The following is a 13,276-nucleotide window of genomic DNA, read 5'->3' as shown; positions in this document are numbered from 1 at the left end:
AGCATTCCTCAACTTTATCAGTATTTATTACCATCTTTCCCAACTTCTTTGTCACGTGTTGCTGGTATGAAATTCTAAAGTTAATGATTATTTTCAAAAATAAAAAAGTTTATCTGTTTGAACATCAAATATCTTGTCTTCGTAGCATATTCAATTGAATACGGGTTGAAAATGATTTGCAAATTATATTTACATCTAACACAATGTCCCAACTCATATAGAAACGGGGTTTGTATTAACTACAATTATTGTACCAAACTTCAGTCGAAGCATACATTGTTTATTGCATAAAGGTCTGGGGACATACATATAAAACAATCACACAACAATATTCATACTACAAAATACAGTAATAAAGAAAATTAATAGAATGGATTATAGATAACCAACAAATGATTCATAAAGTCACACATTTTCAAAGTAAATGATCTTGTATAAAATACAACTGCCCAAATTATGTATGAAGTAAACAATAATATGCTTCCAGAAGTGGTCCAGAAGATGTTTCAGATGTGAACCAGTAAATATGAACTAAGAGGGATTTATGTGTACTCAAAAGCAAAGGTATGAACACATGTAAAACAAATATGTATATCATATAAAGGAGTTCATCAATGGAATCATCTACAATTAGAACATAAAATATCCATCCATCCATCCATTTTCTACCGCTTATTCCCTTTGGAGTAAGCGGTGCCTATCTCAGCTACAATCGGGCAGAAGGCGGTATACACCCTGGACAAGTCGCCACCTCATCGCAGAAAATAAAATATGTAACACTTCATTATTTGAAAAATATATATAAAACACTATTATGAATAAGTATAAAAGTAAATTATGAATATCTACACATTAAATGTTTATTGTATGTAATATGTTATGTACGGTTTATTCTCACCCTTTCAAATTGTTCTGTTCATTTTAAAGTACACAAATGTGTATTATTATATTAACTCATGTACTTGACTGAACTCATGTACTTGACTGAAATAACAGCACTAATCTGAAGTCTAATCTATAAATGTTAGAATCCTACACACACAACAATGATGTAACACATGTTATATTTGCTGATGTTGTTAGAAAGTTAAAGTCTTGACAGTTTATTTCAAATCCTGCAGTTTCATTTGCTGCTGCTGTTCTCACCAGCACACTTGTGTTTCTTACACTGGTACTTATAAGAGAATCTTTCACCACACACACTGCAACTCAACACTTTCTCTCCTGTGTGTCTTCTCATGTGTACTGTAAGAGTGTCTAGATGACGAAAGCTTTTGTTGCAGCTTGAACAGGAGTATGGTTTTTTACCAGAGTGCGTTCTCATGTGTGATTTTAATTGCTGTCTTTCTTTATAACCTTTACCACATACTGAACATATAAAATGTTTTTCTCCAGAGTGTGTTCTCATGTGTACTTTTAAACTTTGATTTATTATAAATTTTTTACCACATTCTGAGCAGGAAAAAGGTTTTTCTCCAGTGTGTATTCTCATGTGTGCCTTTAAACTTTGATTTATTATAAAACTTTTACCACATTCTGAGCAGGAAAAAGGTTTTTCTCCAGTGTGTATTCTCATATGAGCTTTGAAATGGTCCCTTCGGGTAAGATCTTTACCACAGATTGAACATGAAAAAGGTTTTTCACCAGTGTGTATTCTCATGTGTGCGTTGATATGGGGTCTTTGAGTAAAATCTTTACCGCAGATTGAACATGAAAAAGGTTTTTCTCCAGTGTGTGTTCTCATGTGTGTTTTTAAATAACCACTTTGTATAAAACCTTTACCACAGATTGAACATGAAAAGGGTTTTTCTCCAGTGTGTCTTCTGATGTGTCTTTTCAAACTACTAGGAGATTTAAAAGTTTTGTCACAGTGAGAACATGTGAAGTGAGTGTTGTCAGTGTGACATGTCTTATCATCTTTAGAATCTTCATCATCAGTGTCAGGAGAGTGTGACGTTGTGTCCTCACTATCTGATAGTGGAGCTAAGAGCTTGTCTGCTTGTGATCCTCCACAGTGGTCTCCATCAGCTTCTGTTGTCATGTGCTGTGTTGAGCTGCTGCTTGGAGGCTCCGCCTCTCTCTTCTCCTCACTTTCACCTTTGACCTCATCATCTTCACTCTTCACAGGGACACCAGTCACTGGCATCTTGGTGACATCAACCTCTCCCAGTCCTTCAAGATGCTCTCCCTGCTGGCTGATGCTGTGTTCCTCCTCTTCGTCTTTAATGTGAGGGCTCAGTGGGTCCTCCTCTTCCTCTTTAATGTGAGGGGTCAGTGGATCCACCACTTCCTCTTTAAAATGTGGTGTCAGTGGGTCCTCCTCCTCCTCTTCAACATGGGGGATCCGTTGATGTTCCTCTTCCTTCTTAAAATGGGGGATCAGTGAGTATTCCTCTTCCTTCTTAATGTGGGAGGGCTGTGGCTTCTCCGTCTGCATCCTGAAGCTCCACTTCTGTTGCTCAGGGTAAAGATGTTCTTCACAGACGTCTGCAAGACAAAACACCATCTCTGCTCAGTCACACAATGCATTCAGTAATTTTTCATGCAGTTAGGACAAACAAGTTATCGTATGAACTGTCTTGAAATCTCAGTGACGCACAAACACACTGCTCTTTACAACATTATTCACAGGAAAATAAAAACAAAACAGGACGACAGGACTTTTTACTATGGATGGACGATATTGTTTAAAATGGATTTTCCAATATATTATTTCATATTCAATTACTAATGGAACCAATCTATAACAGGCTACACAGGCTCCTAACTTTGTTGCTGAAATATGCAATAAAATATTACATAATTTTCAGTATGATTTTCTCAAATAAAGTAACTAGATATTAACAGTAAATAAACAAGTACATTAATAATACTTTTTTCGACAAAATAATACAATCAGAAATGGCACAATATGTTACTGCTTATGTCAGCTGCCAAATTAGGAGCTTTTGTAAAGTTTTGAAATTATTTTATTATCGATCATATACCAAATATATAAATATATCATGACAATATTTGTTATTAGGATATAGATTTGTGGTCATATCGCCCATACCAAACATTGGTTCTTCCAGTCGTTTTGTTTGGCTCACCAAATATATTTATTTTTTAATATTCTTCGGATGTGTGCGTATGTTTAAAATGTTGTACTACTGTTCTACATTACGTAGGAGTGTCATGTCATGGGGATGGTGTGCTTTTAACTAAGGGTGTGACAAAACGGTCAGCTCATCAAAATATACTCGATATTGGCTTTAGGAGAAAAAGACGATATTTTGGTGGTAACATGATTCTTACAAAAATGTGTACGTCATGTGTATATGAATGTACTTTCCCTTGTGTGCTTAGATTTACTGTAACTTTATAGTGGATAATATCTATAAACAATTTAAATTGTTTTACATCATTAATTTGGAGGACTGTTTACTTATATGAAAAATTCTAAGGAAACTGCACTTTTTTAAAATGTCGCCTATCATTCACAATCCTTATGCAAGACATATGTTTTTAATTTGTATGAATTTTATTTAGTAAATAAACGTGAGCAAAAATCAGCTAATATTGGAGTCAATGGAAGCTCCTCTATTAGACCCACAAAGTCATCCAAAAAAACATCCAAAAACTGCCAACAATACTCCATTTACATTTTGTGACCTGAATATTAACCAAGTATTAGTGATATTGTTGTTATAAGCACTAACGTTAAGGACCTACTTTTAGCGGCGCATTGATCACAGAAGTAACTAGCTTATGCTGCTATATTGACATACTGAGCTGCTTTCTCGCCTCTAAAATGGTGAAAGCTAATTCTAAATTATAAACCATGCTTCTCACTTATATGGTGAAGGTTGTGGACATAAACCGAGAACTTGGTCAACTCTGACGTCCAACTTAGACATGGAGATGGCAAGAAAGATGCGATAATATGCTCTTTTGCACCCACCCATTTTAACCCTTTGCGAGGATTAATTCTTCATCTAAACGGGAAGATATGAACATCCCATCAGTCGGCATCCCAGTGAGAGCAGACATTGTATGCTTAAAATGAGCAAGATATGTAAATATGACATGTTATTAAGAATGTTACTACATTACATAAATGCTTACTGTGTGTATTTAAAATGTTGAAGTGGGTTTTAGGATGTTATTTAGAGCACTTTATAGGCAGAATAGAAAGGCTACCAATGACTCAATTGTTAGCTAACGTTTTAAGGTTTATTTTCTATTGAGGATGCATTAAGCATCGACATGCTCAGTGGCCTTGTGGTTAGAGCAGTGGTTCTTAACTTGGGTTCGATCGAACCCTTGGGGTTTGGTGAGTCAGCCTCAGGGATTCGGCGGAGCCTCCGCCGTGGAGATCAAGCCACACCTGACTCATTGTGTAAATAAAAATTCTCCCTATCGGCGTATTATGGATACCTCCAAACAATGTTCCCTATAATTTTCCATATGATTTGCAGGTGTGTAATTTGTTGTGGTTCATGCACGGTTCATTTTGTGCACCCGTAAAAAAAACCATACAATTTTGTCTCGAAATTGAAAAAAAAAATTTGGGAAATGTTTCACTAAAGAAGGGTTCAATGAATGCGTATATGAAACCGGTGGGGTTCGGTACCTCCAACAAGGTTAAGAACCACTGAGTTAGAGTGTCTGCCCTGAGACTTGAGAGTCGTGAGTTCAAATCCTGGCCGAGTCATACCAAAGACTATAAAAACGGGACCCATTGCCTCCTTGCTTGGTACTCAGCATCAAGGGTTGGGGGTTAAATCACCAAATGATTCCAGAGTGCGGCCTCCGCTGCCCTCACCTCCCAGGGGGTGAACTTGGGGATGGGTCAAATGCAGAGGATAATTTCAACACACCTAGTGTGTGACTACCGTTGGAACCTTAACTTTAACTTACATAGGGACTGTGAATGATTCCAAAAAGTGCAGTTCCCCTTGAAATTAGAAAATAGAATAACATGATATCATGTGAAGTGAATTATATTTATATAGCGCTTTTCTCTAGTGACTCAAAGCGCTTTACATAGTGAAACCCAATATCTAAGTTACATTTAAACCAATGTGGGTGGCACTGGGAGCAGGTGGGTAAAGTGTCTTGCCCAAGGACACAATGGCAATGACTAGGATGGCAGAAGCTGCGATCGAACCTGGACCCTCAAGTTGCTGGCATGGCCACTCACTCCGTCCCCTAAATTAAATCCAAATAAACGTTGAAATTATTTTGTTAAGATATCTGGCTTTTATCTTCAGTGGAGATATAAATCGTTAAGAAATTATCAATATAATACCCTAATCGATATTCCTTATCGATACCAGTATTTATTGGTACTACATGTAATTTTTGAAAATAAAAAAGGCATTTTAAATAGCATTCCTATTAGCACAAGAGGTCGAACACCCCCAACAGGATGTTCTGTAACATCTCAGAACAGGGAAGTCTTTTATCAGCAGCTGTTTATTTTAAGTCTTAAAGAAGTCAACTATATGTGCAGTGCAAGGTGAAATGCAGTTATGTCATCTTCTTGTCAATAAAACTTTTGTTGCTTCCTTATTTGTCATTATTCAAAGCTGATTGTAACGTGTAGCAGCGGCAGCTGAACTCAATGTGACAACGTGTCATAGTTACGTCAGTCAGCTGGAATAAAAAATGCAAGTAGTTGTGTCGTTACTCCAGAATCTTCACGGTCCTCATGGATGACATAATTAGGAACCAGTACTAAAAAAAATGGTACTTGGTATACATCCCTTATCTTCACCACTAAACTTTTGAAATATGCTGACATACGTGCTGCTAAAGGTAAATAAACAGTAGCCATATTGAATGTTTGCCTTCATTTGACCACGTGAGGTTCGGAGGACGGCCTCCAGGTCACATGGTTACACCCCAGCAATTACACTGTTGATGATTGATGAGCATTCATTTTTAAAAGCAAGTATATCTCCATCTTTAGTCATAAATGTGGCCCCCGGATGAACATGTGTCACAAACATTGTATTAGATGATATGTGGATGTTGTGCTTACTTGGACTGTGATAAAGCTGTGAGGACTCAGGTGGTTTGTCTTCATGCTCTTCAGTCTCCACAGAGACAACAGTCAGTGGAAACTTGTTGAGATCAGCCTCCTCCTGCCCTACAGGACACTCTCCCTCCTCTTCAAAATAGGGGGGCTGTGGATACTCCTTGCCCCCTTTAAAATGTGAGGGCTGTGGATTCTCTAAAGTGAAACTGTCCCCCTGCAGATGAGGGAGACATTCTTCTTGGTGTTCAATCAGCTGATGGATGTCTACAGGACACAAACAAAACATATTTTAACTCGTACATGCTAAGTATTAAATCGTACATGAAATAATGGGCTGTGGCTATTGAAAATGTTATTAAACAAGTGTTCTACAGGAAATGTTTCTGATTAATTGAGTAACTGGATAAAACATAGCGTTGCTTGGTTAAAGACTAATTTAAGCGACGATAACATTTCACTTGTTCTGAAGGTTTGCATATCTGTGTAATTGTTTCTTTATGTTCTATAGTTAGGAGATAATTTCTGTTATGGGATTATTGTTATTATTATTACTTATTTCTATTTAATACGCGTCGTATGGGAAAGCTGAAATGTGCATCTTCACGTTGTTTAACCGTTGCTATGGTTACGGTTGCTACGGTTCATCAGGACCGCAACTGATAATTTTCTGGCCCAGCCAGAGGGCCCAGGCTGGACTGTGTGTGTAACTTGTGTGATTGGTTTAGTGCGGGTTGTTCTATTGGGGAGGCAGCGTGTGAGTGGGGAAGAGTGATTGAGGCGTAATTAATGTCTGATTATCGTATGTTTATTTGTATAGTAAATCGTTAAACTTTATAAGCCGCCTCCTATCACTCTCTCTTAAAATTAGATTATTGTATAATAGTGAATAATTTGAGCATTCCCCCAAAGGTAAAAATACAGTCCTTTACAGGCTCCCGTACATCACTTGATAATAAACGGTCAATTGGTTTGAGATGGTATAAGATCACGATGTCATCTTTAGATCAGGCTTTGTTTTTTTCGACAATCACTGCCATGTTAAAAAGTTAAAGTACCTATGATTGTCAAACACACACTAGGTGTGGCGAGATTATTGTCTGCATTTGACCCATCACCCTTGATCACCCCCTGGGAGGTGAGGGGAGTAGTGAGAAGCAGCGGTGGCCACACCCAGGAATCCTTTTTAAGGTGAGGGAGGTGATAGGTCCCGTTTTTATAGTCTTTAGTATGACTCGGCCGGGGTTTGAACTCACAACTGACCGATCTCAGGGCGGACACTCTAACCACTAGGCCACTGAGTAGGTGGATGTAGTAGGTTAATGGCTGCACCAATATGAAGGAAATAACAGGTCAGTATAGCTTTTACACACATATATAACTTGTCAGACCTGCCAGCTAGCAGGCTAGGTTTACAGCGTCAGTTACCATGGTAACTGACTCTGAATTTGTCTTACTGCTCTTATTTTTGGAGGTAAAACTCTCGAGCTTTACATACTCAGGACTTTGCACTTAACCTGCTCTCTGGAATATTCCCCCGGTGACTGTGTGAGTGTTGTGTAAACATGTTGATACACATTGTTACAAACTGAGAGGAACATCAACCTCTCATAAATATTGTGTGTCTGAAACTGTCTCCTTTTTATGAACAATGTAAAACGACCAGTGCATCATCCTCACATGACAATTCATCTTCCTATAGACAATCTATTCAAGAATAGTGTTAATAATAAATATAAAATTAGTAAAGATGTGAGAGTAAGAAGTAGACAAACCTGTTCTGTGTAACACAACTTGATGTTTTTGTTGTTGTCGCTCCTTCTCCTCTATTGTTGGACAAAGTTCCTCCTCGTACTTTGCTGTCGATCTTTCGCACATTTTCACACAATCACAACACTTTACACTCACACTTGATCTCTGCTTAGCGATGTGTTTTGATCACTTCCGCCTCTTTTTGTTAGCAGCTAACAAACTGAGCTAACTAGCAAACTAAGCTAGCCCGAGATGCATCAAAGTGCGCTCAGACTAATATAACCGGATGCAAACAGTTATTAACGATGTTTACTTTATTTAATAGAGTCTAATAAAGGACATATATGTGTACATGGAGGCACAGTTAAAGAACACAGAACTGTGACGACTGCAATAACGTCTTCACCGTCAGACGCCATCTTGCTTTATCATCGCCGTGTTTGGTTCGTGCGCAGTGTTGTCAGATCTCGCGAGAGAAACAAGTAACCAGCTTTTTTCCAGATCTCGCGAGAGAAAAATAAGTACAACTAGACGGCAAAACTATTTTATTATATACTATTTACTTATTCTGAAAATAAAAGTATGCTTGTCCATTTCAAATTTTCAAAAGAAAAACATACAGCTTATTTTCGTAAAAATATAAAATTATTTATCAATGTTTTGAAACCACAGTAACATACGGAAAGACAAAAAAATATTTATATTTATTCATTCCATTTTTAGTATGTATTTTAGAATTTGGAAGGTTTTCATGTTATTTTTGAATTTCCTTTGGCATTATATATACATTATATCTATTAATCTATGCATATTATATATATATATATATATATATATATATATATATATATATATATATAGAATAGAATAGAATATAATAGAGTTTTATTGTCATTATTGCAATGAACAGGTTCAAAGAACAACGAAATTGGAGCAGCTCCTCCTAAGGTGCATATACAATATGTTAGTATAAATAGTAAAAAAAAAAAAAAGATAGAGATGACAGATGTATCTATGTATATGTATATGTATCCACACAGATGCATATCTGCATGCATATGAATACATATACACACATACATAAAACATTATTGCACATTGTAGTGCGAAAAAATAGAAAAACATTTAAACATTACACATGAGGACATGATGGACATATTGTGCTCACTCAGTGCCTGTTTAGTGCTACTATGGCTCTTGGGTAAAAGCTATTTTTTAGTCTATTGGTGCTCGCTTTTAGCACCCTGTAGCGTCTGCCTGAGGGTAGCAGTTCCAGGTGGCTGTGCCCGGGGTGGAATGGGTCTTTCAGGATGCTCTGTGCTTTCCTGAGACAGCGGGAGCTGTACAGGTCAGCCAGGGGGGGGAGGGGGCATCCGATTAACTTCTGGGCGGACTTTATGACTCTCTGGAGCGCCGTTCTCTCTGCGGCCGTGCAGCTGCTGAACCACACGCAGATGCAGTAGGTCAGGATGCTCTCAATGGAGCACCGGTAGAAGGACACCAGCAGTTCCTGAGAGAGGTGGTTGTTCCTGAGTATTCTCAGAAAGTGCAGTCTCTGGTGTGCCTTCTTGATGGTAGCCGTGGTGTTGGTGCTCCAGGATAGGTCGTCGGCCAGGTGGACTCCCAGGGAGCGGAAGTCGGAGACCCTCTCCACACAGTCACCACTGATGATCAGGGGCAGGATGTCCGTTTTTTTCCTCCTGAAGTCTATGACCAGCTCCTTGGTCTTGGAGGTGTTCAGGGCCAGGTTGTTGACTTTGCACCAATCCGACAGCTTCTCCACCTCATCCCGATATGCAGCCTCGTCTCCCTCCGAGATGAGCCCCACTACGGTGGTGTCATCCGCAAATTTGATGATGGAGTTGCTGGAGTGGGCAGGTGTGCAGTCGTATGTGTAGATGGAGTAGAGAAGGGGGCTCAGCACGCAGCCTTGTGGAGAGCCGGTACTAAGGTGCAGGCTTGATGACATGTGGCGACCCAACTGCACCCTCTGGGGGCGGTTGGATAAGAAGTCCTTAATCCACATGCAGATATATATATATATATATATATATATATATATATATATATATATATATATATATATATATATATATAATATATATATTTTTTTCCAAGATGGCGCTGCTGTAGTGGCTGCTGTAGGCGGGAGCTCTGTGCTCTTGTATCATCCTTTTGTGTTTCCCTCTTGTTTTCATGTGTTATTATATTTTTTTGCATTTTGGTCCGGGACCCTTTGGGACTGTGTGACAAGGGGTGGCACTTTCGTGACCTCTGTGGTGCTTTTTTTGTGGACTTCTGGATCTGCCTCCCGGGAGCCTTTTGGCCATGGAGACCAGCTGCTGGGTGTCTGCCACACCAGAGTCTGTTTGGAGGGACTGGAGGAGATGCGGATGAGGGGACAGGGCTGCGGAGCTAGCACTGGGACGGGGAGGCTCCGCAGTGTCTTGACTGGGTGAGCAGGTGTCGGACACCTCAGTCACCTTGGACGTCCTCGCTCATCCATGCGGACTGGACACTGGCCGAGAGTGGAGTCGGCTGTCTTGGTTGCTTTGTTGGGTCTGCTTCTGTCTCTGGCCATGCTCCCTCCTCCCCAGCGGACGATGGCGTGGAACACCGCAGAGGCCACCACAGTGGATATGTTTCTTTTACTTTTTATTCATAGCTGTATGTTGAAGTGTCTGGTTGTATCTGCTGCTTTAATGTCTTTAATGTCCTTTGTGTTATTTGATGTTTGATGTTTCCCTCTTACACACATGTGAGAGGGATGTGTACTATGGCTATGAGTTGTTCTTTTCCCTTGGCCTCAGTCTGCACCCCCACTCCAGGGCCTAGGCTAAGACCGATTTTTTATTTTTTTTATTTTATTTTAATCTTCTATTCCCCCCCCTTGTTTACCTGTATGTCATCTTTTTTGTAAGGGGCGCTGGAAGCCGGCAGACCCGTCAGCGATCCTGTTCTGTCTCCCTGTAATGTTTGTCTGATCTTGAATGGGATTGTGCTGAAAATTGTAATTTTCCTGAAGGAACTCTCCTGACGGAATGAATAAAGTACTATCTAATCTAATCTAATCCAATATATATATATATATATATATATACATATATATATATATATATATATGTATATATATATATATATATGTATATATATATATATATATATATATATATATATATATATATATATATATATGTATATATATATATATATATATATATATATATATATATATAGTCAAGTGAAGTGAATTATATTTATTTGTATATATTGTGGAGGGAGGTTGTGATTAGCACACTGCAGGTATGAAGATCAGCGACCCCGTCTGGGTGGCTGGAGACAGCGCACCCTCAAACGGGGGCGTGGCATGGGCGGGACAGTGAGACGCAGCTGGCAGGTGATTAGGTGTCGCAGGTGGTACGTTAATCTAATCACCTGTTGTCTTTTTAACAGTGATCGGGCAGCAGAGGAGGAGCGCGTTTTTTTTTTGGTTGCTGGTGGGTTTTTCGGTGCTCGGGTCGGTGGAAGCTTCCGGAAGGAGAGACGCGGAACTACCAAACATTTGGAGTGAATTTGGCGGCGGCGAGAGTGTCTAAATCTGTTTTGGCGGTTGAGCATAAGCTGTTTTGTGACTGGATCGAGATGGAAGGGGATAGTGACGGGATGTATGAGGATAGTATGGAAATGGATAGGACTAGAGTGGAGAGAGGAAAGAAGGGGAGAGGAGGGAGTGAAGGAAAGTCGAGTGCTAAAAGACTGCATGAAGACGATGAAGAGGTTGATAAGAGGAAAAGGGTTATGGTGGATGAATATAAGATAATTTATACATATAAATCAAACCAAGATATGAATGACAGTTTGATGACACTGGTTAAGGGATTAAAGAAGGACATTGGAGAGGTGGAGATAGCGAAGGTGCTCAGGGACGGACGGCTGTTGATTAAATGCAAAAATGGAGAGCAAAAGAACAAAGCAATGCGATTGCAAAAACTGTGCAACAAAATAATAAAGGAAACAATCGAAGTGGGAGAACGAAAGGGGGCCAGAGGAGTCGTGACAGGAATCCCAAGAGGAGAACATTTTGAAGATTTGAAAAGAGAAATAAAAGGAGGAACTGTCACTATAATGAAAATAATGATGGCATTTAGGAACGGTGAAAAGACTGAGAGCGAATCCGTGCTAGTGCAATTTGCAGAGGAGGTCCTACCAGAGACAATCATGATTGGGTATCTAAGCTTCTATGTTAGAGCTTACGTGCCACCCCCAGTACGTGGTTTCAAGTGCCAACGCTATGGGCACATAGCTAGTGTATGTCATGCTAAGATGAGATGTGGAAGGTGTGGAGGAGAGCATGAATATGGACAATGTGGAGAAAATGAACAGGTCAAGTGTTGTAATTGTGGCGGGAATCACACAGCAGCGTATGGGGGCTGCATCATAAGAAAACAGGCAACAGAAGTACAGCAAATCAGAGTTGAAAGAAATATTACATACGCAGAGGCAGTTAAAATAAGAAATCAAGAAAGTGCAGAACAGGACAGAAGAGAAAATAGTTCAAGAAATAAAAAACAAGAGGCAGCAAATACAGGAATTTCCATGGACAAACTAGTTGTATTCCTGGCTTACGTAATAAATTGTACAGAACAGGCTAGAAACAAGACTGAGAAAATCAAAATAATTGTCAAAGCAGCAGGAAAGTTTTTAAATTTAAAAGAACTATCCTGGGAACAGGTGCACGGTGAGCTACAGAGAGTAGACGAGACGGAGTCATGTTACCGCAATCCAACATGGTTGTTCAGTGGAATGCCAGAAGTTTGATAGCAAACGGACAGGAATTAAAGGGATATATTAATAATATGAAAAATAAACCACATATAATATGTATTCAAGAAACATGGCTGAAGCAAAAATTAAACTTTATAATAAAAGGATATATAACGATACGTAAAGATAGGAATGATGGGCAAGGAGGAGGATGTGCCATATTTATTAAGGAAGATATGCATTATTCAATATTAAAAGTAAAACAAGAACTAGAGATAGTAGGAGTAGAAGTATGGAATAATAAAGAAAGATACAAAGTACTAAACTTCTATAATCCATGCAAGAAATTAGAAATTCACCAACTAGAAACAATAATCGAGCATTGGAGTGGCAATATTATTTGGTGTGGTGACTTTAATGCACATAGCACAATGTGGGGTGAAAGGGATGACTGGAATGGGGATACATTGGAAGCACTTTTGGAGGAAAAAGAACTGGTGTGTGTGAATGATGGGTCGGGAACAAGGTTAGATGTCGTCACGGGTAAAGAAACAGCAATAGATTTAACACTAGTGTCACAAGGGTTAGCAGGAAAGGTGGAGTGGGAAGTAAATAAATACAGCACAATGGGAAGTGATCACTATCCAATCTTCATTCACATAAACATAAATCATAGGACAGAAAGCTCTAGGATAGAAGGAAGATGGAAGTATAATCATGGTGACTGGGGGAAATTTA

General features: G+C 39.1%; 2 protein-coding genes across 2 annotated transcripts in view; one reads left to right on the top strand and one right to left on the bottom strand.

Annotated features, from left to right (window-relative positions):
- The window catches only part of LOC133545406 (gastrula zinc finger protein XlCGF28.1-like), an 85,088-nt gene that overhangs the window by 28,842 nt on the left and 42,970 nt on the right, over positions 1–13,276 (top strand). The gene's annotated exons all lie outside the window — the stretch shown is intronic.
- Positions 260–8,213, bottom strand: LOC133544875 (oocyte zinc finger protein XlCOF22-like). Its single transcript, XM_061890096.1, has 3 exons — positions 7,798–8,213; positions 6,029–6,289; positions 260–2,487 (listed from the first exon to the last, which is right to left on the bottom strand). The coding sequence occupies exons 1-3, from the start codon at positions 7,898–7,900 to the stop codon at positions 1,124–1,126; spliced, it is 1,728 nt and encodes a 575-aa protein (XP_061746080.1). The 5' UTR covers positions 7,901–8,213; the 3' UTR covers positions 260–1,123.

The sequence above is a fragment of the Nerophis ophidion genome, linkage group LG28 (assembly GCF_033978795.1).
Source record: "Nerophis ophidion isolate RoL-2023_Sa linkage group LG28, RoL_Noph_v1.0, whole genome shotgun sequence".
Classification (NCBI taxonomy): Eukaryota; Metazoa; Chordata; class Actinopteri; order Syngnathiformes; family Syngnathidae; genus Nerophis; species Nerophis ophidion.
This window is presented reverse-complemented; position numbering and strand designations above follow the sequence as displayed.